Source organism: Mesocricetus auratus, unplaced genomic scaffold (assembly GCF_017639785.1).
Source record: "Mesocricetus auratus isolate SY011 unplaced genomic scaffold, BCM_Maur_2.0 Super-Scaffold_4256, whole genome shotgun sequence".
NCBI lineage: Eukaryota > Metazoa > Chordata > Mammalia > Rodentia > Cricetidae > Mesocricetus > Mesocricetus auratus.
Window position 1 is genome coordinate 106007460 of NW_024429182.1, and position 26044 is coordinate 106033503.

The 26044-nt window shown below is 39.6% G+C and overlaps 1 protein-coding gene across 16 annotated transcripts in view; it reads right to left on the minus strand.

Annotated features, from left to right (window-relative positions):
• Dlg2 (discs large MAGUK scaffold protein 2) overlaps positions 1-26044 on the minus strand; it is a 1919116-nt gene that overhangs the window by 127711 nt on the left and 1765361 nt on the right. For 15 of the 16 annotated variants that reach the window (XM_040732003.1, XM_040732001.1, XM_040732000.1 and 12 more), the window contains one exon: positions 15886-16000. In XM_040732003.1, coding sequence (XP_040587937.1) covers positions 15886-16000 — 115 coding nt within the window. Of the gene's footprint in view, positions 1-15881; positions 16001-26044 lie in introns of those variants that run through there. The other variant, XM_040732038.1, reaches the window with a different exon arrangement.

Sequence of the window (26044 nt, forward strand, 5' to 3'; positions counted from 1 at the left end):
CAGTCACAGACAGACAGACAGACAGACAGACAGACACACACACACAGGTCTTTTTGGAGTTCTGGATATTTTCAAATCTTCACAGATATTCAACCTTTCATATTTTAGCCTTGAACTAGGAGATTGTTTGTTTGCCTAGTGCCAGCCAGCTGGAGCACCAGGTTAAAAATTGTTTTCCAAATTCTGGGTCAGCTACCACTAAGTGTTGTCAAAAGTGAGTCCTGCTAGGAGTTGACCTTGTCACCAGCTTCAGGTTTACATTAGACTTCTGATAGAGACCTCTGAGATTTTCTGAACTATTGGCACCTTAAGCACGAAATGAAGAACAAAAATGAGGGAGGGATAGACAGAGAAGATGAGGGAAAGAATAAAGGTTGGTTTTTAACTTGGTTGGCATTGGAATCACTAGGAGAGCTTTACAGAATACTGATGTCTGAAGAGCTGTCAAGTCCACTCTAACATGTAGCTAAGGTGGATACACTTGGATAAAGCAATGAGTCTCATTGAACAAAACAGGACTGGAGTTTCTGTTGGACCCTTATCAGGAGAGAAAACCACTGAGGACTGGATAAGGCAGGGGAGAAGCTAGGGATATGACTTACCTAACAGTGGCTCTGTTCTCCACTATAACAGCATTATCCAAACTCAATGTAGGGAAGTAAGACAGTTTGGGCATCCTTGTATTGTTTCTTTAAAATGTTATTTATGAATATTTGTGTGTGTACCTGTTTGCCTATATGTGCGCCTGTGTAAGCAGGTGTCCATGGAGGCCAGAAGAAGGTGTCAGATCCCCTGGAGCTGATGGTACAGGTAGTTGTGAACTACCAAATGTCAGTGCTGGGAACTGAACTCAGATTCTCTCTAAGAACAAGTACAGCAAGTGCTCTTGACTGCTGAGCCATTTCTTCAGCCCCCAGCCTTGTATTTTTGACAACCCTGCAGGCTCTTCCCCAGCTGGACTTATAGCAAGGACTAAATGCTTACTCTTGAGTATCTTGGGGTCTGTCTTAATGTGTGCTATGTACAACATCAATAATTGCATATAATATGAACAAAATGTTTGAGGTGAACCGTGAAATGGATGCTAGAGGGTTGAATTTTTACAAGATTCTTTTCTTATCACATTTTTAAGATGCCATGAGCATGGGGAACTGCAGAAATCTTTAATGAAATGAACACACAAACAAAGAAACACAAAAGAAAAACAAAAGCAAGCAAATGTCCTTTAATGAACTTAACAAGTGTTTTTGAAATGACTGTCTGTTCCGGCATGTGGGAGACCCTGTAAGAAACAGATTGAGACTTCCAGCAGAGGATTAAATTCTAAAAGCACTGAGTGGCACTTCTATATTGATCCGTGCAGAGTCCAGTATTTTAAGAAATCCTTATGTCTTCTTTGGTATAATATGACTGGCTCTGTGACTTTAAAAAGTATAGCAAGAGCTATATTCTGGGTAGAGGATGGGGAAGATCATTTGGTACCACACAAACTATTCTCAGCTTGAGATATCCGCCCTTTAGATTAAGGAAGTCTGTTATTATTCAAGAGAAGATACAATGTTTGAGGCAAACATGTGAAATGAATTCCAAAGAGTTCATTTTTGATAAGAATGGTTTATCATAAGCAGGATTTATGTCTTACTGAATGTCTTTTCTATGATATCAAGACCTTGAGAGTCTGTCTCTATTGTGTTAATGCCATGGTTTTCAAATGCTAACACAACCTTTAGGGCTGGGGGTATGGCTCAATGGTAGAACATTTGCTTTGGAATGCTGGGCTTAATGGATCCCAAAAGGGGGATAGGGTAGGTAATGTAATCACTTTTCCTGCAATTATTTTTCTATATGTTACTGGATTAATTGGGCCAATATTTTATTTTGATTTCTTATATTAAATTTTAAAGAGGGATTGAACTGTACTGGAGTGTAATTTTCTTTCTTATAATAGTCTCATTAAGTTTTGATATAAAGTAATATTAACAATGCAAAAGGCCAAATTTCTTTTTTTACTGATCTCTAGGTATGGGTATAAAATACATGGTAATTTACAAAAACTGTCATAAACCTATGATTGTGTATTTATTATTTACATGTTGTAGACAAAATAGAGGCTCACAAGGAAAGAAAGGAATTGCCAAAGAAGAAAAGGCTGAGTCAGGATTGGTTTCCATTTTATTATTATTTCTTTGGTATGTTTTTTTTGGGGGGGGGGTTCGAGACAGGGTTTCTTTGTGACTTTGAAGGCTGTCCTAGAACTCGCTCTGTAGACCAGGCTGGTCTCAAACTCACAGAGATCCTCCTACCTCTGCTGGGATTAAAGGCCTCTGCCACCACTGCCCAGCTCTTTGGCAGTTTTTGAAACAGGTTATGAACTAGTGGTTCTTCCAAAGGCTTACTTCTGTTCCAAACTCTCCAGGCTTTGCTTCTTTGCTTGCCTTTTTTTCTTTTCTTTTCTTTTCTTTTTTTTCTTATCCTACAGTGTCCTGGACTGATAGGGGAGTGGCTGCAGTTCAGTAAGTGTGTCTACTTTCTGGGGGGGAAGAAACACTGCTAAAGATGACCTTTCCTCTTTATGTCTAGAACCTAATGTAAGAGGTCCCTCTGTGGCTAGCTTCCAAATTTTCCATTTTTCCTGTCCCTTACATACTGTCATATCTTAGTACAGAGTCTGTGTTCAGAATAATAGCAACATCAATTTCATTTTTTTTGTAATTACCTGTAGCTGGATCCTGGAGGGCATACCTGACTCATCTTTTTATCCCAGATAATATTCTGCATAACTTTATAATTAGCAGTCACCAAGACTGATAAAACTAGAATTTATACCCTGTCCACTGCATCCTATTTGCTTTGAATCAAATGGTTTTCTAGTGCAGTCTCCTGTGTACATCGTCTCAGCAAGAAACCCCATACCTCTTTGCTGAGGATGCCTGGTCAAGCCAGGGCGGGAATGTTATGATTTCTACTCAAGGCAGCCTAACTCCATGTTATCTGTCATGGACCACCCAGGATGCTGCAATTCAGGAACTAGCACAACTCATGGCCAAGGATGTATGAAATTAGGTATAGCTAAAACTTAAGGGTAGGAGTAGAAATTCAGAACAGAAAAAGCCGAGTTTGTGTCACTTTCCCCCTTTCCTTCACTTGTGAATACTGGCAATAACAAGTGCCCTAACCTTGGTTTCATTAACTGAAAAATGGGAATTTTTGAGTACAGTTGGAAGTGGAAGACTATGTTGGCAACTCTTCAAAACAGAAAGTACGGGGGTGAAGTTTTAGGTACTTTTAGGAATAATTATTATTCTATGAAAGGTCATGAGGAATCATTCAACACACTGGTGGGTAGACAAGCTTTCCTTTGATGTGCAGAGGGAACCTACCTTAGTGAGGACCACAGTAAGTAATAATAACAATTTACTAACAATGTGTCATTATGAAAAGCATCACTGGAATGTGTCAGACTCTTACAGAGGAAACATCTGGGCTTCTGTCTTCCTGAGGATTACTATTGCTACGACGAAACACCATGACCAAGAAGCAAGTTGGGGAGGAGAGGGGAGGGGGTTTATTTGATCTAGATGGTCCACATTATAGTCTATCAACAGGACAGGACAGAAACATGGAGGCAGGAACTAATGCAGAGGGCATGGAGGGGTGAAACTTACTGCTCAGCCTTTGTTACCCAGGACCACCAAGTAAGGGATGGTCTCACCCACAGTGGGCCAGGCCCTCCCACATATATCACAAATTAGGAAAATACCCTCCAGACTTGTTACAGCCCTATCTTATGGAGGCATCTTCTCAATCGAGACTCCCTCCTCTCTGATGACTCTAGTGTATGTCAGGCTGACGTAAAACTAGGCAGTTTCGCACTTGGTGGAAAAGGGGAATGCGATATAAATAGTAAGAAAATTCAAAAGAGATTGGTTGACCAAGATGAATCATAAAACCAAATGCCTCCCAAGGATTTTACAAGTTTTTAGAACCAAAGAATTCAGAATTAAATAATCTAGCCATTATAATGTTTACCTTTAGTTTTCCAGCTCTAACATAAGATGCTGGATATAAATAATGCTTTTTCAACATGTAAGCTCTCGGCTGCTGCTCCAGTGGCACGCCTGTCTTCCTGCCACCACGCTCCTTCACCATGGTGGTCACTGACTTACACTCTGAAGCTACCCGCAGAAAACTTTGAAACATCTGTTTACAGTATGACTAAGACGGCCCCATTGCTGATGATTGTTACATCATCAGGGTGCAGCACCCCTGGAAAGAGTGATGAGGTAAGTATAGAAGTCTGGTTGCTTGCCACATGAAAGAAACTGTGCAAATGGCATTTTAGCTGTGCCCTTTAATTTAATATATATCCTGACTTCAGATGCTGGTTGGCAAAGGAGGATCAGGAGGCTAGTATCTGAGAATATTGAACTGAGAATAAGAGGGAATGAGGAATTTATTAATCACCAGTTCATAAATTAGAGTACATGATGTAAAGTTAACTGCATAGAGATCAACAGCCCATTGAACCTTTAATGATGCAAAGGTAGTTGAAACTCATGTGCTACCCAATAAGATGGGGTTCAGTGGGAATGAGAGGGGGATGACAGAGGTTAATGGTACCTGCAAATTAGCAAATTGCATTATGTTTGCATGAAATTATCAAACTTATTAATAAGTAAATAATAAATGAAATAATTTAAAAATAATAAAAAATTAAAAACTCATGTACTAGGCATAGTTCAGTGGCTAAGAGCACTGGATGCTATACCAGTAGACCTGGGTTTGAGTTCAACACGAATATGGTGGCTCACAACTTTCTATATCTCTAGTTCCAATGGATCCAATTCTCTCTTCTGGCCTTCCTGGGTACCAGGCATACACATGGTACACTGGCATAACTGTAGGTAGAACACCCATACAAATATAATGATGATGATGATACAAACTCATGCACTAATATTTGGGCGAGGTGACACACATCTGTAATCTGTAATCCTAGTACCCAGGAAACTGAATTGAGAGAATTGAAATTTTGAGTCTAGCTTGAACTATATAGTGAGAACCTGTCAGAGAGAAAGAAAGAAAGAAAGAGAAAAACAAACCAAAAAATAAAAGTCTTCAAATTCATGTGATATGATAATAAGCAAAACCCAAGGCACAAATTAGAAAAGGACACGTGTTGGTGATGAATTCACAAACTTGAAGGGAGGGTCAACTCAGGCAAGCCCTTGACCACTTGGAGAAAAGAACAGAGAAACTGGTGCTCTGTGCTTCCCATTCTTCATCTGTAACAGCATGAAGAATCACACCCATTAGCAGACAAGCTGTATTGAATAAAAATAAACATGTGAAAGTGAAAGCTGTTCATGGTGCCATATGGCATAGTCAATAGGGACACAGGACAACATGCTTGGGTTCTAATCTCAGCTCGTGCTCTCACGGGCAGAGCTGGCATCTGACCAGCACCCACTTCATGACGGTTCTGTCAATAGTGAGTAAAATAATCCATCCAAAGTACTTAGAATATATCTGGAATACAGTAGGCAATTTCCCTTAGCTGTACTTTATAATTATTGCATTTGTAAATGTCCATAATTGTTACTGTACCTACTGACTTATAATAAATAGGGAAATAGACTTTATAACCAACGATAAACACAGTTTTGTTGGTTAAATGTAGTTTAAAGGGTTTAATCTTAGAAAATTGGAGAAGGAGGGTTTATTTATTTAATCAGCAGAACACAGATCTTTTTAAAACAGATTTATTGTGTGTGTGTGTGTGTCTGTGTGTGTGTGTGTGTGTGTGTGTTTGCGCATGCGTGCATGCGCATGCGTGCGCGCACTCCTAAGTGTATGTATGTGAACCTTGCCGTACAGGTGCCTGTGGAGACCAGAAAAGGAAAGTCGCCTGAAACAGGCAGTTGTGAGCCATCCAATGAGGGTTCTGGAAACCAAACCCAGGTCTTCTGGAAGATCAGCAAGTGTTCTTAAACTCAGTCAGTTCTCCTGTCCTGGTGAGATTTTCAGGCAGGGATCATCTGCAAGCTATGAAGAAATTGAGTAAAATCTTAGGTAAAGTTAACTTATTTGCTTTAAATGTCAAACACATGAATGAATGTCTCAGCAGTTTCCATTGTGTCACACTGTAAAGATGTATATAATGATATTCGATACTATATAGGGAAAAACAATATATTTATTTATCAGGGAGAGAGAGAGAGACGCACTGACCAGGAGTCAGAAGCGTGGCTGGCTTCCAGGAGCAAAAGGGAAGCCCCTTTTCCTTTCACTTCCTTTTTTCTCTACCTTGACCCCGCCCTGTTGGGCGGGTAGCTTTGTGGCATTCACTCCTACAATTCCCCTTTTAGTCTAAATAGAAGATTTAAATTTGATACAAACTCAAACATATACAACATATATACATAGAGGGTGACAATTAATTTATAACTCCTACAGATGTAGGCTAAAATCACTGTCTTCAAGGATGCCAGAGTCAAGCAGAAGAGGGTTAGAGGACCATAGACAGGAAAAATGCAGGAAAGACATGGGATGGGCAGTGTATGTGGTACACAGGAGCACTGAAAAGCATGTTGGTTGACTGTCCTCTTCTTGTGTGTACATAAATGTAACTTTATTATTATTTTTGTGTGTATGAGTGGTTTACTTAAACAAAATTTTATATACCATGTGTGTGCCTGTGTCTGAGAAGGTCAGAAGAGGGTGTTAGATCAGAAGACGGAAAGACACTATGTAAATGATAAGAGATTTTTATTAATATGATTATTATGGGGTAAGAGCCAAGAAACAAAATCCAGATTGGAAGAGTGACTTTGAGCCTTGTTAATCTTTTTAACACCTGAGCCAGAACGAGGTGACTGGTTGTCGGCTCAGAAAGGCTTTAGTGGGAGTAATCAAGGAATGTATAAATAACAGGCCACCCATCAATAACAGTGAGATCCCTAGTCTAGATATGCTGCAAACGGATGGAAGGAAAATGTGACAGCTATCAGAAGGGTCACCCATGAGACTTCCATCCCTTTCCTATAGAAATCTAAAAATTGAAGTCTTTCTAAAATTAATGGCAAACTGTGATTCAGGGGAAGGTGAAAAAATAAAAAAACCAAACCCCCAAAACCCAGATCCCCAATGACTCCTCCTACTTTCTATTTCAGGCATAAAATTAGCTTTTGGAAGACAAAGCCTTTTGTTCCACAATTAAGGATGCAATTAAAAATGTAAATGGCTGCAAGACTGAGCATAATACTAATGAGTCTTAAAGCCTAACTGAAGAATCAAAATCTAGTCTCCATTAGAAGAAGTAAACTCCAAGTTCATACAGAAACAAGGGAGCCTTTCCTTACTTAACAAATCCCACAGGGCTCCTGCCAAGACATGGTTCAAAGTAATCCTATGGGGCCTGTGAGAGAGGTAATAGGTTCCTACTAAGAATGAGACAGTCAAGAGTGCAGCTGAGGGCTATGGTTAAAGCTCGATCTGGAGACTTGTCTAGCATACACAAGACACCCAAGTTTGGTTCCCAGCACCACATAAGCTGGGCATGATGGTTGACTCCTAAAATGCTAGCTCTTGAGAAAATAAGAAGTTGAAAGTGGCCCTCAATTACACACTGAGTTCAAGGCCACCCTGGGCTATGAGACTCTGCCTTAAAAAAAAAAAGTTTAAAGCTGATAAATGTCTTAAATTAGGGTTAATAGTGCTGTGATGAAACATATGACCAAAAGCAACTGGGGGTTGGCTTGTATACCCTGATCATAGTTCACTGAGAGAAGCCAAAGCAGGAAGTCAGGCTGAGCAGGGGCAGGAGCTGATACAGAGGCCGGAGCTGATGCAGAGGCCATGCTTACTGGTTTGTTCAGCCTGCTTTATTATAGAACCCAGGAACAGCAGCTCAGAGATGTCCTTATCCACAATGGGCAGGCCCTCCCTCATCAATCACTAGTTAAGAAAGTGCCACAGAGACTTTACTGACTATAACCTAGTCTTACAGATACATTTCCTCAACTTGAGTCCCTTCTCTCAGATAACTCTAGCCTGTGTCAAGGTGACATAAAACTAGCTGGCACAAAAAGCTACAAATTTTGCCCAGAATACCTTTCTTGGGAAAGTCAATATATAACATAAAATAAGCAGGTTAGCAGTGTTCCAACAGGACCGACTTCAATTTCACTGCACTACAGCCTAAACAAGTGGAGTCTTCCATCAAAGATGTGGCTGGGTAAGGCAGTGGCTTGTGAAGGCTATTTGTGAAGCTCTTTAGCCTTCAAGTTTCCTTGAAAGTTTCTCTTCTGCAGAACGAGGACAATAATTACACCCATGTCATGGTACTGTTGTGAGGTTGAAAGGCAGTCAACGGTGGGGCTCTAGCATATAAATTCCTGGGTCCTTCATTTTTGTGGCCCAAGCTGCCACCTGCATTTTGTTATTATTTTCTGTCTCTCCTTTGGCCTCCCAACTCAGTACTTTATATTTCAGCCTGTTAACCTATTCCAGGAACCTGGTCATATCATAACACCTTCCCTATACGTGTGTGTATGTGTGTGCGTGTGTGTGTGTGGGTGCCCATTTCTGTAGTGGGTCCATGGAATAGGGAGCAGAAGTCTGTGCTTTTATTAAAAGGAAAATGACTAGTATCAAAAAAATATCTTACCTATATGATACAGTATTTCTGACTCACCATACTTAATCATATAGGAATACTCTATCCCTAACTAAAAGTTCATCAAAGCAAGTGCCTGGATGTATTTGTTTTTTCAAAACCTGCCACTGATGGAATGTTCAGGCTTTGTCTCCTGGAACAGAAAGACCAAATTTGGCAAGACTTTGACCTTATCCCAGGCCTTCTCACTAACAAATGGTAGTATGTGTATATATGTCTAATTCTGTTATTAATTAGACCCTATTTAAAATGGAGTCAGAGAGTTTGGGGATAAATGAAACAGACTGAAAGCCTTGCAATGTCTTATCTTTCCTGGGATTCCAGTGCTAGCAGGCAGTGCTTGTGTCTTAAAGATACAGATGAACATGTTAAGCACTTGTCTCTAGTTGGTAAATCAACTGTTACCAGCTTGTTGAAATACATTGGCTACATTTGTATAGAAAAGATAGATGTGGAGTTTATTCATTTAGTAAATATTTACTAAGGGATCTTCTTTATATCAAGCATTGTGTATTAAAAACTCAAGTCAGGTGATGGTGGCGCATGCTTTTGATCCCAGCATTCAGCAGGAAGAGACAGGTAGATTTCTCAGTTCAAGGCCAGGCTGATGTAGCTAATGAGTGTCAGGCGAGCCAAGGCTACACAGAGAAACCCTATCTCAAAAAACAAAACAAACTGTAACTCAATAAAATGATGACACTAACTGGGATTTGTAGGCTGCTATTGAATGGTATGTCTATTTTGACACTCTTTTAACTCTACCCCCAAATCCATTAAAATAGGATTCTAATTGTAAGATATTTGACAGATTAGTTATCAGGAAAAACTGCTTACAATAATGATCTATACAATTCATAAACTACCAACAGACTATGAAGGTTTGAAAGAAGGAGCCTATGGCTCTCATTCACCTCTGTATCCTTAACATCTATTGCCAACTGGAACACTGTGGGCAAGTGCAAATAATATGTTTAGTAAATAGAGAAATCAAAGCACAAATGACTCAATGTGTAATGGTTAATATTGCCAACATGACAGAATCCAAAATCACCTAGGAGACAAGTCTCTGGGTATGCCTGTGAGGGATCATGATTAGGTTAGCCTCTAGGCATGCCTGTGAGGGATCATGATTAGGTTAGCCTCTAGGCATGCCTGTGAGGGATCATGATTAGATTAGCCTCTGGGTATGCCTGTGAGGGATCATCAATAGGTTAGCTTCTAGGCATGCCTGTGAGGGATTGTCTAGATTAAGTTAATTGAGTGTAAGCACTTATCATTCCATAGGCAAGAGTCCCAGGATGCGTAAAAACAAACAAAAAAGAACATAAACCCAGATGAATAACAACATTCATCACTTTGTTTCTAGGTTATAGATTTAGTGCGACCAGTTTATACTAAGTTCTTGTAGTAATAATGAGCTGTACCTTAAAACTGTGAGTCAAAATAAACCCTCTCTCTATCTAGTTATTTTTGTCAGCGTATTTTATCACAGCAGTAAGGCAATCACATCATACATAATGTGTGGAAACAATAGCACAGGGGACTACCTTCGGTCCATTGGTCATATAATACACAGACCATAAAGCAAAATTTGCCTTATGAAGAAAAAGTTTCAGGACAATTACAAAGGAAATAATAGTCTTTCAGGTTCAAAATAGAATTACAGAGGGAGCTGAAAGATCCAATGAATGCAGAGGGGCAGTAGGGGAAATCATGTCAGTGTGGCAGTGATGAGAACATGTGGCTGCTCCTGCTAAATTCTTTTCAGGCTCCTCAGGGTTGAGTCTTACTGGGAAGTTGATAAAGCTGGCCATTCTGGAGCCACAGAACCATGGTCTACTTTTCAGGCACTACGATGGTGCAGAGGACAGAATGGTGGAAAGGTCACCAGGAAACCTTGTCCTTACCTCTCTGCTGAAAGAAAGCAATGGCACAATGACAGTGAGGTGGAGGGGGAGTTCACCTCGCTGCTAAGAAAATAACACAGGTTCCCAACCAGTTCTACAGTATCTGTCCTGCTGGGACAGGTAGCCTTTGTAATAAGTGAGGATTATCAACCAAGATTTGTCAATGTCTCCCCATGTGACACACATTTAAATTCAGTATTTTATTAAATCATCATAGCCACTTCATCATATCCTATTTCTATTTTTTTCATAGACATAGAAACTAAGTCAAAGGAGATGGCTCTGACATCTCTAAGATCACAGAACTAGTGAGTAGTGAGGTCATATAACAAAAGTGTCTGTGTCTGGAAGAGTCCCTAAACAGAACTCTATGGCATCTCACAAAGAGTACCCAGGTGTTTGTGCCCATGTCTATTCTAGCTAGGGAATCTGAAGGTAATCATTTGGCAGAAGCTCATTCTTTATCTCCAAAAAGGGGGTAATATCCCTGAATGGTGGGCTGAAATAACTTTATAGAATAATAAATGAGAGAAAAAAATGGTATTTGAGTAAAGGAAGCTTCATGACAAATATTCCCCTCTATCTACTTCTTCTCTCATGTCAAGGATAACCCCCTTTCAAACTGGCTACACTATCAAGCATTTGGGATTCCTGAGACACTGCATTGTTAATGCAGTGAAAATGCTTTTTCCTGCTGGACTAGGTACTATGTTGTTGACCTGAAATTCTTCTGCACATTCTGCAAGCTATAAATCATTATCCACTGAGGAATCATTAAATCCAGCCAATCAGTTGTGACCATCATTCAACACAGAGTGAATCACACAGAATGGAAAATAATGAAGTACACTATATATAAACAAGAGTATTATTTAATGACAATGTCCTTTTATCTTTATGCATGTTTCTAATTACAGGGCCATGAGAAAGATGAATGTCCTTCATTCTTTGGGTCAAAATACTTAAAAGTTTTTTCAAATAGCAACACAAACATTGTGCATTAGGAAGTAGTCCAAATTCCAGAGGTATCTCTGATATCCACAGTCTTCAAATATCACAATACATTTAACTGTTTTCACTGGTCCCCACTGGATGGTGAGTTTCCTACTGGCAGGAAACATGATTTTTTGCTGAGTCCTTCATGTTTAGGAGCAGAACACATACTCAAGAGATGTTTTGTGACTATGTGAGTCAAGTGCAGCCTCCATGTGGTGTTATCTTGCTTGTATGAATAAAACCTGTCTGAAGGTCAGAGAATGGAGCTTGCCACTAGCTAACCATAGTGATCTGGAGGTCAGCACAGACAGACAGGAAGTGAGGTAGCTGGGTGGAAACAGGATATGAGCAGGGAGAAACAGGAACTCACTCTCTTGTCTGCTGAGGTGTTAAGGAGGTGAGGTGTGAGGGTGGCTTGCTCCTTCTGTCTGCTCTCTCAGCATTTTCCTCTGTATCTGACTCTGGTTTTTTGTTACTTGGACCAATTAAGAACTCCATTTATACCTCAGAGCACCCATTCTTAAACCTAAATTCCTAACAAAGAGGTTACTTTCCGGAAATCTCAACATCCTTTATTAACAAATGGATATAGGCCAAATTTTTCTTTAGGTAATCTTTCATTCCTACGCCCACTGACCTCCTGCACTCTCCCAGTGATCGGGCTGCTTTTACCCGTTTAATCAGAAGGCAAGTTTGTTTTCTAGACATCTGTGCCTTTATGGGAATTTAAAACCCCATGTCTCTAAGCTTAGTCCTCTTAGCAGCAGGAAGAGACATATTCTTTGTAAAGCAGCTTTGTACTGACTGAGGGGCCGGAGGGGAGAACATGTGTGAGCAGATGATTCCTACCTACTCCACCTAGGCACCCTGATTGCTTCTTTTGCCCGTATGGAAAGCCTTGATGACAAGCAACAAATTCCACATTACAGCAGCTCTGGGGATTTGTTCAACACTCTGAAATGACTGTATTTGTATTGTTAACACTTCCATTTATTTCCATCTAGGGTTAGAACCCAGGATCTCTTACTGGCTACATAAGAAGTGTACTGTGGAACTATGTCTGCAGCTAACTTTATTTGTTGTTAAGATCCTACAGCTATAGGTTTTCACAATGCAGGAAATATAAAAGACAAACGCATAGGAATCATTCCTGTACAACATGTACAGTATTGCGAGTATAAATCAATTTGTACAATGATCCTACATCACATTCAGTGCCTCACACTGAAGATTAAAAGAAGTAAAATAATTCCAACTAGCTCTCTCTAAGGGTGGTGAACCTAAGGCAGAGTAGAAGTTCTGTGAACTAGGCAAATAATTTATTCTAGATCAAAATTTTGTGAACTTTCTTATTTAGGTTTTTGACTTCATGCAAATATATGGATATTATCAATGAAAGTGAAAGAAATATATATTTTCTATGACCCCCAAGTAGTATGCTTGAATTCTACTTCTCAGCTAACCAAGTCACTCATCTAAGTAGCCAGCACAGTACTGATTGGAACAGACAAGCAATGACAGCTAAAACATGTTCAACAACTAGACCCATGAGCTAAGATTGAGGAAGGTAGAATAAAGTGGGGGAGAAATGTAGGACTAGTAGAAAAGTTGATTGTCATAGCAGCTGGAGGTCTCAAGCCAATGTGTTTTCTTCTTGGTCTCCACAGCAGATCTGGTGAGAGCTAAGTTCCCTTCTAGGCTTCTGAGTACATATGGGTAAGCAAGATGAGCAAAATAATACTTCAAGACGTTATTTCCAGATTAGAGAGACAGGCTCATCACCTTATACTTATATAGTTGAGAAACCCTGCTACTCATTTATTTTGAGAGAGTGAGTAGCTGATGTTCTAAAATAATCACAGACAAATTTGGTGCAGTTCCTGTTTGCATGCTCCAGATACGGCAAGTGTCTTCAGGGACCATTTTTGGTAAGGACTCTGTTTGGGCTGTGCTAGTCCATTTCACATCCTTACTTCCTTTGTTGGTCGGTTTTACCACACTGTACACAAACAAGGCCAGGGGATCTTATGAGCTTTTGTCCTAGGTTATTACTCTGTGTGTGGCCTTCATTTCTTCTACCACTGTCTCAGAATCATTTAGATGTTGAGGTCAGCTCTGTAGGTACTACATAACTACATAATGAGATTCTGGGAGACCAAAATGCCACATTTTAATACTAGAGAGATTGCCTCTGGGGATTTCATATGGAAAGTCAAGGGTGCTTCAGTCTCATTTCAAAGTTCCCTTCTTTCAAAATGTTCTATCAGTTTAAGTTTCCAATTGCCCTGCATTTGTTTGTTCCATTCAGTTGTTTACCATTTCTCGTATGAAGATTAGTTTCTAATCAGTAATACTATCAAATATGTATTTTGATTTTGTGTTACAACCCTTTGTTTAATTTCCACAATTTAAAAACTTTTAAGCCATATGTTTTCATCAATTTTTTTCTACTGCATTAATGATATTTGCATGTAGTCCATTTTTAGTAACAACAACATTGATGATTTTTCATTGCAGTTTGAGTCTACAGAGCCTTTCAGTTTACTGATTTATCTGGGTACTGTTAGCCTAATTATTATTTTTTCCTATTTGGTATACTAAAGGAAGACATTTCAAGATCTTTCAAGATAATTATCATGAAAACCGGCAATACAACACAGAAGAGAAATAGACACAAATTGGTTTAATTTATATCACATTTACAATGCCATTGTGAGATATTTTCTAAGGTAGTTCTCCACATTTCCTTCCATGGACAACAAAGTACTTCAAAACAATCTAGTGTACAATTGGTTAATCAGGGAAGATTAATAGTCTGCTAGATCTCTATCATCTATCTATCTGTCTGTCATCTACCATCCGTTTGTGTATATATCCATCTATTTATGTATATATATAATATGTATATACATGTGTGTGTCTATCTATGTTATCTATCTAATTTTTATCTATCCTTATATCTAATCTATCATCTATCATGTGTCTTTAAGTCTCAAGAGGCCTGAGGCATGGAAACTCCCCTAAAAAAAGCTGGAATTCTATGATTGCTAGAGTATGGGCAAATTAAGGCCCTTTGGGAACCTGCTACATTCTGGAATTGGTCTTTTATTTTCTCCCTGAATGTCTAACACACAGGAAAGTGAACTTTACAGCCATTTAGAATTCAAACAAGTCCAACTCAAATGCATCATTTAGTGAATGTATCATGGAATTCTTGCTGGAAAATAAAGTGAATTTTTGGTGAGAAGGATGTGGCCGTGGCTGTCATTCAGCTACTGTGCCACAGCTGGCAGTGGACATCCAAAGAATGAAGACCTGATTCCTCCAAACAGGCACACATTCATTTTGACCATATTAGGGGGGCACTTCCATTCTCAGCTGTTAGATACTATTATTTATTAAAAGCCTTGTGTTGACAAAATGGTTCAGTGGATAAAAGAGCTTACAGTTTAGCCTAAAGACCATAGTTAAGTCCCTAGAACCTACATGGTAGAAAAACATGCATGTACATAGACACTGTGTATGTACACACACAGCAAACACATTTTGAATTCACTTATTCTGTAGCTAAGGTTGGTTTGGAAATTACTATATCTCCAGGCTGATCTTAAACTTGTGGTGGACTCCTTGCCTCCATGTAAGTACTGAGATTACAGGTGTGAGTCACCACACCCAGCTATAATGGGTAACAGACAGGGAACAACGAATCGTTCTGGAAACAACTGGTATTGAGATTCTGCTGAAGAGAGAATTTCTACAAAAACTTTCAGAAAAACTATCAATGTGCATTACATTCTTTGACAGAACAGCTAATTTCTAATAAATGCACAGAAGCTAACACACTCGACATCTGGAGGGTCAGAAAGCCATAGAAATATTTTCTTCAGACTGACTGCAAACAAAAGTACAGAGCTTCAGCCTATGCAAAAATCTTTGCTATAAATAAAGCCTATGTTGCACTTTAATATTTTTTAGTATTAAAAATGAATAACAAGAGAGCTGGGTGTGTGGTATATACCTGTATTTCCAGCATGAAGGAAGTTCTACCATTTGTCAACTTGAACTATACAGGCAGACCCCCGTCCCCTTTTTTTCAACAGAAAGAATTTTAAAAGATAAAACTAGGGAAAAGTTTTAGCCTAATAACACTTCAAAAATTACTTCAAAATGGTTAAAGGCAAGCCCTTTTGAGATGTGCACTGACAAACATGGGCTAATTAGAACATTAGAACACAGGCATGACATTCATGTCCCTAAGCCAGCTCAGGACGAGCACATTTGAGTCTGGAATGTTCCAATGCCTACCTGACATACAGGGAGCGTTTCTGATTGGTTCGAAGGGACCCGGACCCGGAGCTCATGCTGTGGTTCATCATCTGCTCTCGTAGGTCATGGATTTTGGCCTCAAATCGGGCGTAATCTGGGGATGGAGGAAAAAAATGGTAAGCTTGGTTCTGTACCTTCTGAAAATTAGACATGCTATACAGACAAAGCTACTGCTCTCCACTGTTGTTCCTCTTCCAGGACTAGGCAGGTGTTCAACTTCAGAAGAGTACATCTGTTTACTAGTGCTTTTTACTCACAAATGCACAGGGAGAAAAGGAGAGATCAGTTACTTTTCAAAAATTACCCAGAAAACATAAAGCCATGAAATCCCCAATTTGTGACAAGTTTAAGGCTCCATACAACTCTTAACCCAGTTTCTCAAAATTGCAGCACATCATAACTAGGATGATATGAACACAATCTATTAATCTTACTCAGATTTTCTCAGTCTCATTTCTGTGTGTGTGTGTGTGAGAGAGAGAGAGACAGAGAGAGAGAGAGAGAGAGAGAGAGAGAGAGAGAGAGAGAGAGAGAGAGAGAGAGAGAGAGAGAGAGAGAGAGAGAAAGTATGAATACAGACTGGGTTTTCTGGAAATGCAGCAAGTCCTCTAAAGCACTGGGTCCATCTTTTCAGCCTTGTGTTTTAAATTCTTTATAATTAAGAAATTCCATGAAGCTGACTTTAATTTCAGATCATGTAACATGTATTGACAATTGCAAGATGGCCTTTCCTAAAACATTTGGCAACAGCTAACAAAATACTTACTCAGTTCAAAATGTGAAATACAAAAGTTTGTATTCTAAAGACTTAAAAAGCCCATAATAGTAGGTTAGTAATTTCCAGTGCTGAAATATAGCCTGGAATTATCAAGATTTGGCAGACTTCATGTTCATAATTCAGTCTTAAATGGTTAAATAAGCCAAATATAGACTTAATCACATAGTTCATCTCAAATCTATTGACTTTACTCTAAAACACTGCATTTCGTTCCAAGAGGAAACACTTGTAAGTATTGGTGTGATATTGTCTGCAGATTTAAACCATCTTGAGCAAGCTGTATTTCCCTGTTAGCTAGAAGGATCAACTAACATTTCCAGTGGACCATGTGACACTCATTACACGTGGGGCTTTGAGGGCATCTCTTTCCTAGGTCATAAAATGAAGCCTATAGATGTCATAAAAATAATCTCAACTATATACACATAGAAGGGAGATGGAAAATCCTCTGCCTTCTTTCTCACAGATATACTTCCCCAAAGCTTATCAGGGGAGGGAGTTGTATGCTGGGAATGTTTGCGGGCATGTTTGTGAGTACGTGATCACAAACATGCATTACATATACGTATTGTGCTAAAATGTTTATCTTCTTTTTAAATAGTATAACATGGACGGCTGGCTACTTTCTACCAAGTCTATGAGTTTCCTTAATAATATTCTATATATATATATATACTTGTTTATTTAACATGCCCCATGTATTTAGGTGTTAGGCTTCCTCGGTTTGCTATGATGTAAATAAGTGTCTTACTGTATGTGTGCACATTATAGAATAAGTCAGTATGCACCACAACTAGAAGTTCTGGTCGATACTTTGAAATAGAAACCATACAGTCTTCACTAGTATTTTTTTATGTTTAAAAAATAGGTCTTCTTGTATAATTCAGGCTACCATGGAACTCGCTGTGTATATGTAGTACAGTGTGCCTTGATAATCTGCTCTTCCTGCGGTCTTCTATATATTGGGATTACAGGCACATGGTTCATTGATCTGTTTGGGGACACAGAGTGGAAACTTGCAGCTTTCTCAGATGCATGTTTTATGACTATTCCCTGAAGACTAAGTAATATGCTTGCTTTTATCTCAGTCTCACGCAGACATGGGACTCTGTGCTTCACAGCCATGAAGCATGCTCCCCCAACATCTGACCATCAACATCTCCTGCTGTCTGTCCAGTGAGCTATATCATTGACTCTATCACACTATCTTGCAATTATTTGTGTAGTTGGCTATTTTCATGAGGCTGAACCCCTAGGTAAGAGCCATGTCTCATTGTAGGGATTCCCTAATTCAGGCTGTAGAGTTTGATAGTCCAGAGGGAGCTAATATGAGTTGCACAACACCTTTTCCAAATGACTGATCAGCGAACGAGGAATGAGCAGAATCATTAGAAATTTTGCTTATCAGATAGCTGCATGCAAAAAAAACTTGCCAATTTCCAACATTATTTTGCAAGAGAAGGAAGGCAGCACACATCTATTTCCTTCTCTAAAATTTCAGACATTTTGCCAAATTACTGCCACTTCCAAACCCTTTTGCCGTCTGTTCTCTTCACACTCATCATGCCAATCACTGGAAACAGTTCTGACACTTAACCTACACACAATTAAGAACACTGATAGACTCTCTCAGAGACTCTCATAAGGATCATGCTACTACAGCATGTATTATGACAGCGTGTATTATGCTGCTGTATGGCTCATTAGATATCCCCAGTACTTTCTGCATGTTCTTATATTGTTTGTCCTCCTTTGTGTAGTATTGTACGGTATTTAAGTTCACCATGGCTGGTAACTTATGCTGCCTTTGCCTTATCCAGCATCCATCCTATCCTTGACTTGGCATTTTGACACTCATCTCAATCACAAATCTTGTACTCAAAAGCACTTGTCTTTTACCTATTGAAAGTAAAAACAAAGGTTTACATAAATAAAAGGTTTATAGATACAAGGGGGTGGTGGAGGGGGAAGCTGCATGTTTACAGTTAGAAATACTTTAGAATTAAACATCTATGCAGACTATGGGATATCAGTGTTTGCAAAGAGTTAGATATCAATCTTTATGCCTTATCAAAGTATTGGAAATCCATTCATCTGGCTAAAACATAAACAACTATTGTACCTACTCCTTATCAACCCAGCTTTTTCCTTCCCTCCTGCCTCTGCTTCTGCTTTGGGGAATTTTTTTTTCAGCCAAACTGCTAGCACTCTTTCTTGATTTCAAACCTCATGAGAACATTCAACTGAGACTTTTAAAACATGCTAATCTTTACACCATCTAGCTTGGAGCAAGACAGAACCTGAATGGATTTACTTCCAGAATGTGACACTACAAGGTTATTAAGCATACCCATGCTAGGGTGGGGCACCACAGTAAGCGAACAACAGTCTACTCTGCACTACCTGGCTTGCAAAAGGCAGCCAGTGAACCCTGAAATATAAATTATTTCACAGCCCTTGGACCTTCTATAACTAGCAATAGAGCACAGAAAACTAACTCTTAAGTGGAGTGTTCATAGGAGGTGCTAAGAAATACTGGCTTTAGTGAACCCTTTGTCCTCTGTGTATGAGAAGCCCAGATACCTTTGTGGCTTCCCCTCTATATTCAAAGATAGCTAAACCCACTGCACGTTAAAGCAAAGGAAGTACTGTACAGAGTGGGGGAGGGGATTAGCTGGAGAGAGTGGCACAAGAAAATACCATGAACAAAGAACAATGATAGCCAGAAGTGGAAGTGCGCAATGAAACCCATTATTTTCTATGCCTACTTTAAAAAAATTAAATGAGCAAATGTGTGGAGTTCAAAATGAACAGGATAAAGCCAACAGGAGAGGCAGCAGCAATCAGTGGTACTCACTGGGATGGAAGGAGATTTGTTCCTGGAGCAGATACAGGGGCTGTGAGGTGTTCAGGTTCAAATTGAGTCTTTCCCAGCATGCTGCTGTATTTAGATGAATCAGTATTGACTGCATAGAAGTAATACACTGCAGTCCACCAAACTCAGTTTTCATAGAAAAATGTGTCCTACAGAAAGCGTGCTTAGTGTATAAGACATATTAAAAATTCACTACGCATTTGAGAAATTAATGAATCTGGTTGTTTCTTACTGTGATCACTCATTTGGGGGGTTATTTTTTTTCCAGTTTTGGCATGATGGTTGCTAATCCTAAAAAGCATAAGATTTGGGATATGTATATGTATCAACAACCTGGCTGCGATACGTACCAGCTACACATCATTAGGAAAGTTATTAACCTTTCCTGGCTCAGTTTTCTTGTATGAGAAATGGTAATAATGATGGGTGCCTATCTCAAGATATGTTGGGAAGATCAGAAGAGCTCATGGATCAGATTATTAGCTCTTGGTAATTACTGCCATTTTTATTGTGTGTAATTTACAACCCATTCTTGTTCACTCTTTGCAAACATCATAATCTCGGAGATATCAAGAATGGACACTTGTGTCCATCTCTAAAACCCCTTGATTTAGAATCTCTCTCCCTAATATGAAGTATATCTACTAGGCCAAACAGGAACAAGCCAAAAGTAGCTTCAGTTTGGGATGCTTGGTCCCTCTTTGATGAACAGTGAATGACCCACACAATCCTCCTGCAAATCTATAGTTATTTGGAACTCAGAATGATGATGTCCAATTCTAGTGTTGCTGCTGGTCTCTATAGTATTAATAGCCTCATCTTCCGGGATTATATCAACACTGTGGTTGAGAGCAGCATCCTTTTTCCGTTTATTCTTTATGAGTATCAGAGAGCAGCTGATACAGCCATTGATCTGTGTGCTAGGTTCTGCACATCCAAGCAACAGAGACTGTTTCGTGCTGTGTTATCTATCCAGGCACTACCAGAAGCTACTTTGAAGAGCTCCCCTGCCATGTGCCTAAGGGGTTTTACACAGAGATCTGAGAGAATTTCTTTGGTAGTAGATAAGCTAAAGGAGTCAAACTTTAATGCCCCTCCTGGTGGGGCTAGGATAAATATCAGTGGTGTGCAGTCTACTGGGGTCATATTACTATTTACATAGACATGCCTGCCATTGTCACCAGGACCCAGGAATAATGCATGGGAAGGATGTAGCACTAACCGTTTATATCACGGCTAAGCACAATCTGATCACTGTTCCACAGGTATGGTATTGTAAGCAACTCTAAAAGCTTTCATTTGTGGTTAGGGGATGTCTTTCTTTCATTAATTCCTCAATGTTTCTCCAGCGCCGATTACAGGCTTTATACAAACTGCTAGGGCATCAAAGCCACTGGGTGAGTCCTTACTTCAAGGCTGCTTCTAATTTTCATTTTCCTGTGGATTGGAAAAGAGCATCTGCCTTTCAAGCCTCTATTCCCTGCAAGGGGTATTGAGTGCTTTCTAGATGGTAACTTCTTATGGATAAGCTCTCCTTACACAGTGGAATAAGCTTACACAGTCAGGTCCAAGCTACTGGGGATGAACTGGGGCAAGTGAAATCTCTGAAAAGCCGCTGGTTATTTACAGTGTAGAAAGAGAAACTAGAATTTCAAAGCTGTACCTTGGAGGCAGAGTTTCTGGAATCCTGGCTTTGGGGGGGCAGGGTAGGAAAAGCTCCCATCTGCTTAGAGATACTCTTTCCCAGTTTGTGACATGAGGAAAAACTGCTGCCCCTAAGCACTGTTGTCCTGAGTATCTGACACATTGTGCTTTATTTTCATTATTCTAAGCAGTATTGATTTTTAAAAACAACATCTATTGATCACGCAGTTTTAAATAAGTGAACAAAGGCTCATTCTCATACCAGAAACTGAAATGTACTTTTGTACAGACATAAATGTGAGTCTTGGAATCAATGTATGATTTCAACTAGAAAAATCTAAATATGTGTTTTTTCTCTCCCTTTTTCTCTTCCTCCCCACCACATTCTTAAATAGTTATATACAAGAGAGTCAGCCATAGAAGACTGGTTGTACTTCACATTCAGGAAGTAATGCATTGCCAAAATTCTTTCATATGCTATAAAATTCAAGTTATTTACTTGGAGCTCAGACCATTTCCAACAGCCTCTATTCTGTCACCTCCTATTTCCTGAGTTGTCCTGGGACTTCAGAGCCAGACAGAAGGAACCAGCCATGCTCTGTGAGGCTGGAGAGATGCTGTTAGAGCTCTTCATTCCAACACTTTACAAGTAGTGATACCTGGAGGGGTGCTGTGTCAATGTACCACTTTAGGATGATGGCTTGCTCTTCAGCTACACACTTGAATTTCTACCTGCTGTCAAGAGAGTTGACTTATGGCCACTGGCAGGGCTTTGAGCATGGTTCTTCCCAGGCTGCATAAAGATTGTTCTAGCCTCTTACTTCAAACCTCAACTTAGTTTATCCTTTGGGCTGCCAGCCTGATTCTGGATGAAAGGGAGACACAGAATTTTCCATTGCTCCTACCTCTGTGTGTGTGTGTGTGTGTGTGTGTGTTCCAGAGGAAGAGTGACAGAAACAAAGAGACACAGATGCAAAGAGATTACAAACCAAGTTTGTCAGAATCCGGTTTTATTCAGAAATCCCAGTCAATTAGAGGATGCATACATCTCTTTTAAGTCTCTACTATTGAGCATTTCAGTCCTGGACACCATGAGGACAAGAATGAACTCCTTTCTTTCTCTGTCCCTAATACTGAACAAAGTATAGTGCCCAGTTACAAATTTGAAAACACTAGCATGTTTATTGAATTTGATGAGCTGAATGAAAACTTTAAGAAAACTGCTCTCCTCCCATGCCTACTACAGAAGGGATCAGCCTTTTAGGGTAAATTTCAACAGCATACTGAACCAAGATTGTGTCTCCTAACACTGCTCTCGCCACCACCTGTCATTTTCAAGTAGAACTAGGTTCATTTATTTTGACTAGAATAATTTTCCCATGGAAGCTGAAGAACTTTAAAGACGTTTCTGGAAACTACTCAGGAATTTATTAATGTGTGAAATAAAGTAGATTTTTCTCGGCAAACAACCTATGATTTCATACAATACTGGTGTGAACGGTGAAGTTGAATCCATCAGATTTCATCTTGACTAAATGAACATTCGGCTTAACGCGGCCATAAAGGCAGATAACTAGGCTTTTTAGAAAACAGAATCTGTTCCCAGCACTCAGGAGGCAGAGACAGGTGGATCACTGTGAGTTCGAGACCAGCCTGGTCTATCGAGTGAGTTCCAGGACAGGCTACAAAACAATACAGAGAAACCCTGTCTCAAAAAACCAAAAAAAAAAAAAAAAAAAAAAAAAAGAAAGAAAGAAAGAAAGAAAACAGAATCTGCATAGATACTTCCTGGAACTAGCAAACTCTATTTGCTCTAGTAATTGGGAATACTGTTTGGCATAGATTTTTGTTGTTAAAGTGGGTTCTATGATAAAACTGACTTGGGTTTCAATCTTAAATTTACTACTGAGTCACAGTGTAGACTTTGCCACCTAGAGAAAACTTGACTTTCTTGGTCTGTATGATGGGACAGCAGCACCTGCCGAATCAGGTTGTCTGGAAAAGAAGTGTGACTGCATTTATGTCTGGCTTAGTGCAGTCCCAGGAACAGAGTAGATTCCTAATAAATGGAAAGAAAAGCAAGCAGGTGGCACTGAGAAGGTCACCTACAGCTTTGTAGTCTGATGGGAGATGTCCTGTATGCTGTGAATATGTGTTTCTCTTATTGGTTGATGAATAAAGCTGTTTTGGCCAATAGACAGGCAGAATGTAGCCAGGCAAGAAGTATAGGTGGATGGATCAGACTAGGAGAATTCTGGAAAGAGGGACCAGAGAGTAAGTATAGAGGGAGATACTATGTAGCTGCAGAGAAAGCAAGAGGCTGGGGTATCCCTGGTATGCTAAGACCATGTGGAGATACACAGACTAATATAAATGGGTTAACAATTAAGAGAGAGCTAGCCAATAAGAAGCCTGAGCCATAGGCCAAACAGTTTATAATTAATAGAAGCCTCTGTGTGTTTATTTGGGATGATACAGTTATTGGATAGGGTGGGACAGAAACTTCCATCTATGGTAATCCTCCTCCATAACACAGAGACAGCATTGTTCTTCTGATTACAATAAAAGTGACTGTAAGAGTCAAAGACACAAATACAAAATGTTTGACAAATGGAACACCTCATATCAAGGTAGTCTTTTTCCTAATACTCCCAACCCACCTACTAGTTAGAGTACTTCCTCCTTATTATCAGAAATTTCTACCCCAAACTGGGCAGGTTGATTTATGTCTTCACTGTTGAGGTATGAGAGAAAAATGAACATCTCAGAAAATATTAAGGCCCTATTACCAATGGTGATTCTAGTTTTGTTGGCCAGGTGAGTGAAGGCTCAGAGAAGGGAGGTAGGGGCTGTAGTTTGTGGGTGAGCTCATAGCCCATGATACCTCAACAGAAAGTGGGAGTTGTGTCTTTTGAGTTGAGGAACAGTGCTTTGGCTTCCCTTGGCATATACCAATATTAAGTCTTTGATTGGGGTTGTTCTTTTTGTAAAGATCATGGAGCTCAGACCATGGTGCTTCACCTTCCTGCATCCTGCAATAGTAATGAGTTAGACCGTGTCCAGTGAAATGGGTAATATTCTTGCCTAATTATAGGCCAGATAGAAGCAAGAGATAAAGTAATTCTGGCTTTGGAAGTAAGCATGGTTACTCAGTCCCACTGAATATGACTTGATTGGCACAATTGTCTGTCTTTGTTTCTATGAAATTCCTATCAGAGTATCCTTTCCTAGTGTCTTGAGACTTATGTCCATGTATTATCTAGAAGAGAAAGCTACTCTCCCTACATAAAGAGATGAAGAGAACATGAAGAGATGAAGAGAAAACGGAAGCTCAGAGAGGCTAACCAATTTATCTGAGATCACACAGCAAGCTCCCAGCAGCATCTATTGGTTCTATGCTTTCTTGTACAAATGATTGCCATTTTCTTCTGCTCCTGTCATAGGCAGGTCCACAACTGTCTCAGTGTGTCTTAGCCACCGTAAGGAACCATCTAATAGTCAATTTCTGATTATCTATTGATTTTTATCTATAGAGAATTCTCTGCATGGATTGGTAAGATAAAAATGAAAGAGCCTGTCGGGAAGTGGTGGCGCACACCTTTAATCCCAGCACTCGGGAGGCAGAGGCAGGCAGATCTCTGTGAATTGGAGGCCGGGCTGGACCGACAGCCTCTAAAACAATACAGAGAAACCCTGTCTTGTAAAACAAAAACAAAACTCCAATATCATTAGGATGATTTTGTGCTTATGGACTACAGGCAGTTGGAATTTATCTTTCATGCAGACTGTCATTGGTAAAAGGGTGTTTCTGTGGCTTCATGGCAGGTTCATGCTGTAGCAATGTCCATCTGCCATGGTCAGAAAAGCTTCCAGGGTTGTGAGGAGACAGGAGATTCTCAGGAGGAGGAAAAACTAACCCCCGATTCTGTCATTCCAGTATCCCTGGGACAGTGTGACACAGGGATTCCCAAAAGTGACATTACAGGACAGCACGTGGCAGCAGAGAAAACAAGCCCAAGAACAAGAGATCATCAGAGACCGAAACTTATGAACTTTAATACACTATATTTTCTTTCTTAAAGTTTTGCTAAATGATTGAGAATGGAAAGGAGATGCTATTTGAAGGGAGCAAAGAAAATAACAGAACAAAACAACACACTGAAACACATAGATTGAAGGGGACAAGATTATGACTCAGGAGTCTTGTGCCAAGCTTTCATAGTTCCATTGACAGGAAGTATGTGAGATGCAGCCTTAGCAACTGAAGAAATTAGGAAACTAGGGATTTCTCTGGACTTAAGAACAAGTAGTCCTACAGTGATAGTTAGGGATGAATAAAACACACTAATTGATTATTCTGTTCTCTAGATCCATGGGGGGGGGGATGAGGAAATAATAAAAGTAAGTAGACATTAAAGTTTACTTTTATTTACAAGCAAATAAAAATATGCTCAGGGATACTGATCCCTGTAGAACTGAATCAGGTACTTTGCTTTTAATTAATAATTTAAGCAGGAATCCCCCAGCAAGCTGCCTCTGCAGATGTAGGTGTAACTCCTATAATTGGATCCAATCTGACAATGAGGGTGAGGATCAGAGAGCTGAGTCAGAGCCTGGTGTCAATTATTTGCAACTAGTACACTGAAAAGCTAAAAATTCAGCAGATGTAGGATGACTGAAGCCCAGTCACAGCTTCAGTTTGTTCATCAGTTGTTTTCTTTTTCTTTCTTTCTTTCTTTCTTTCTTTCTTTCTTTCTTTCTTTCTTTCTTTCTTTCTTTCTTTCTTTCTTTCTTGTTGTTGTTTTGAGACAATTTCTCTGTGTGTTTCTCTGGCCAGTTTG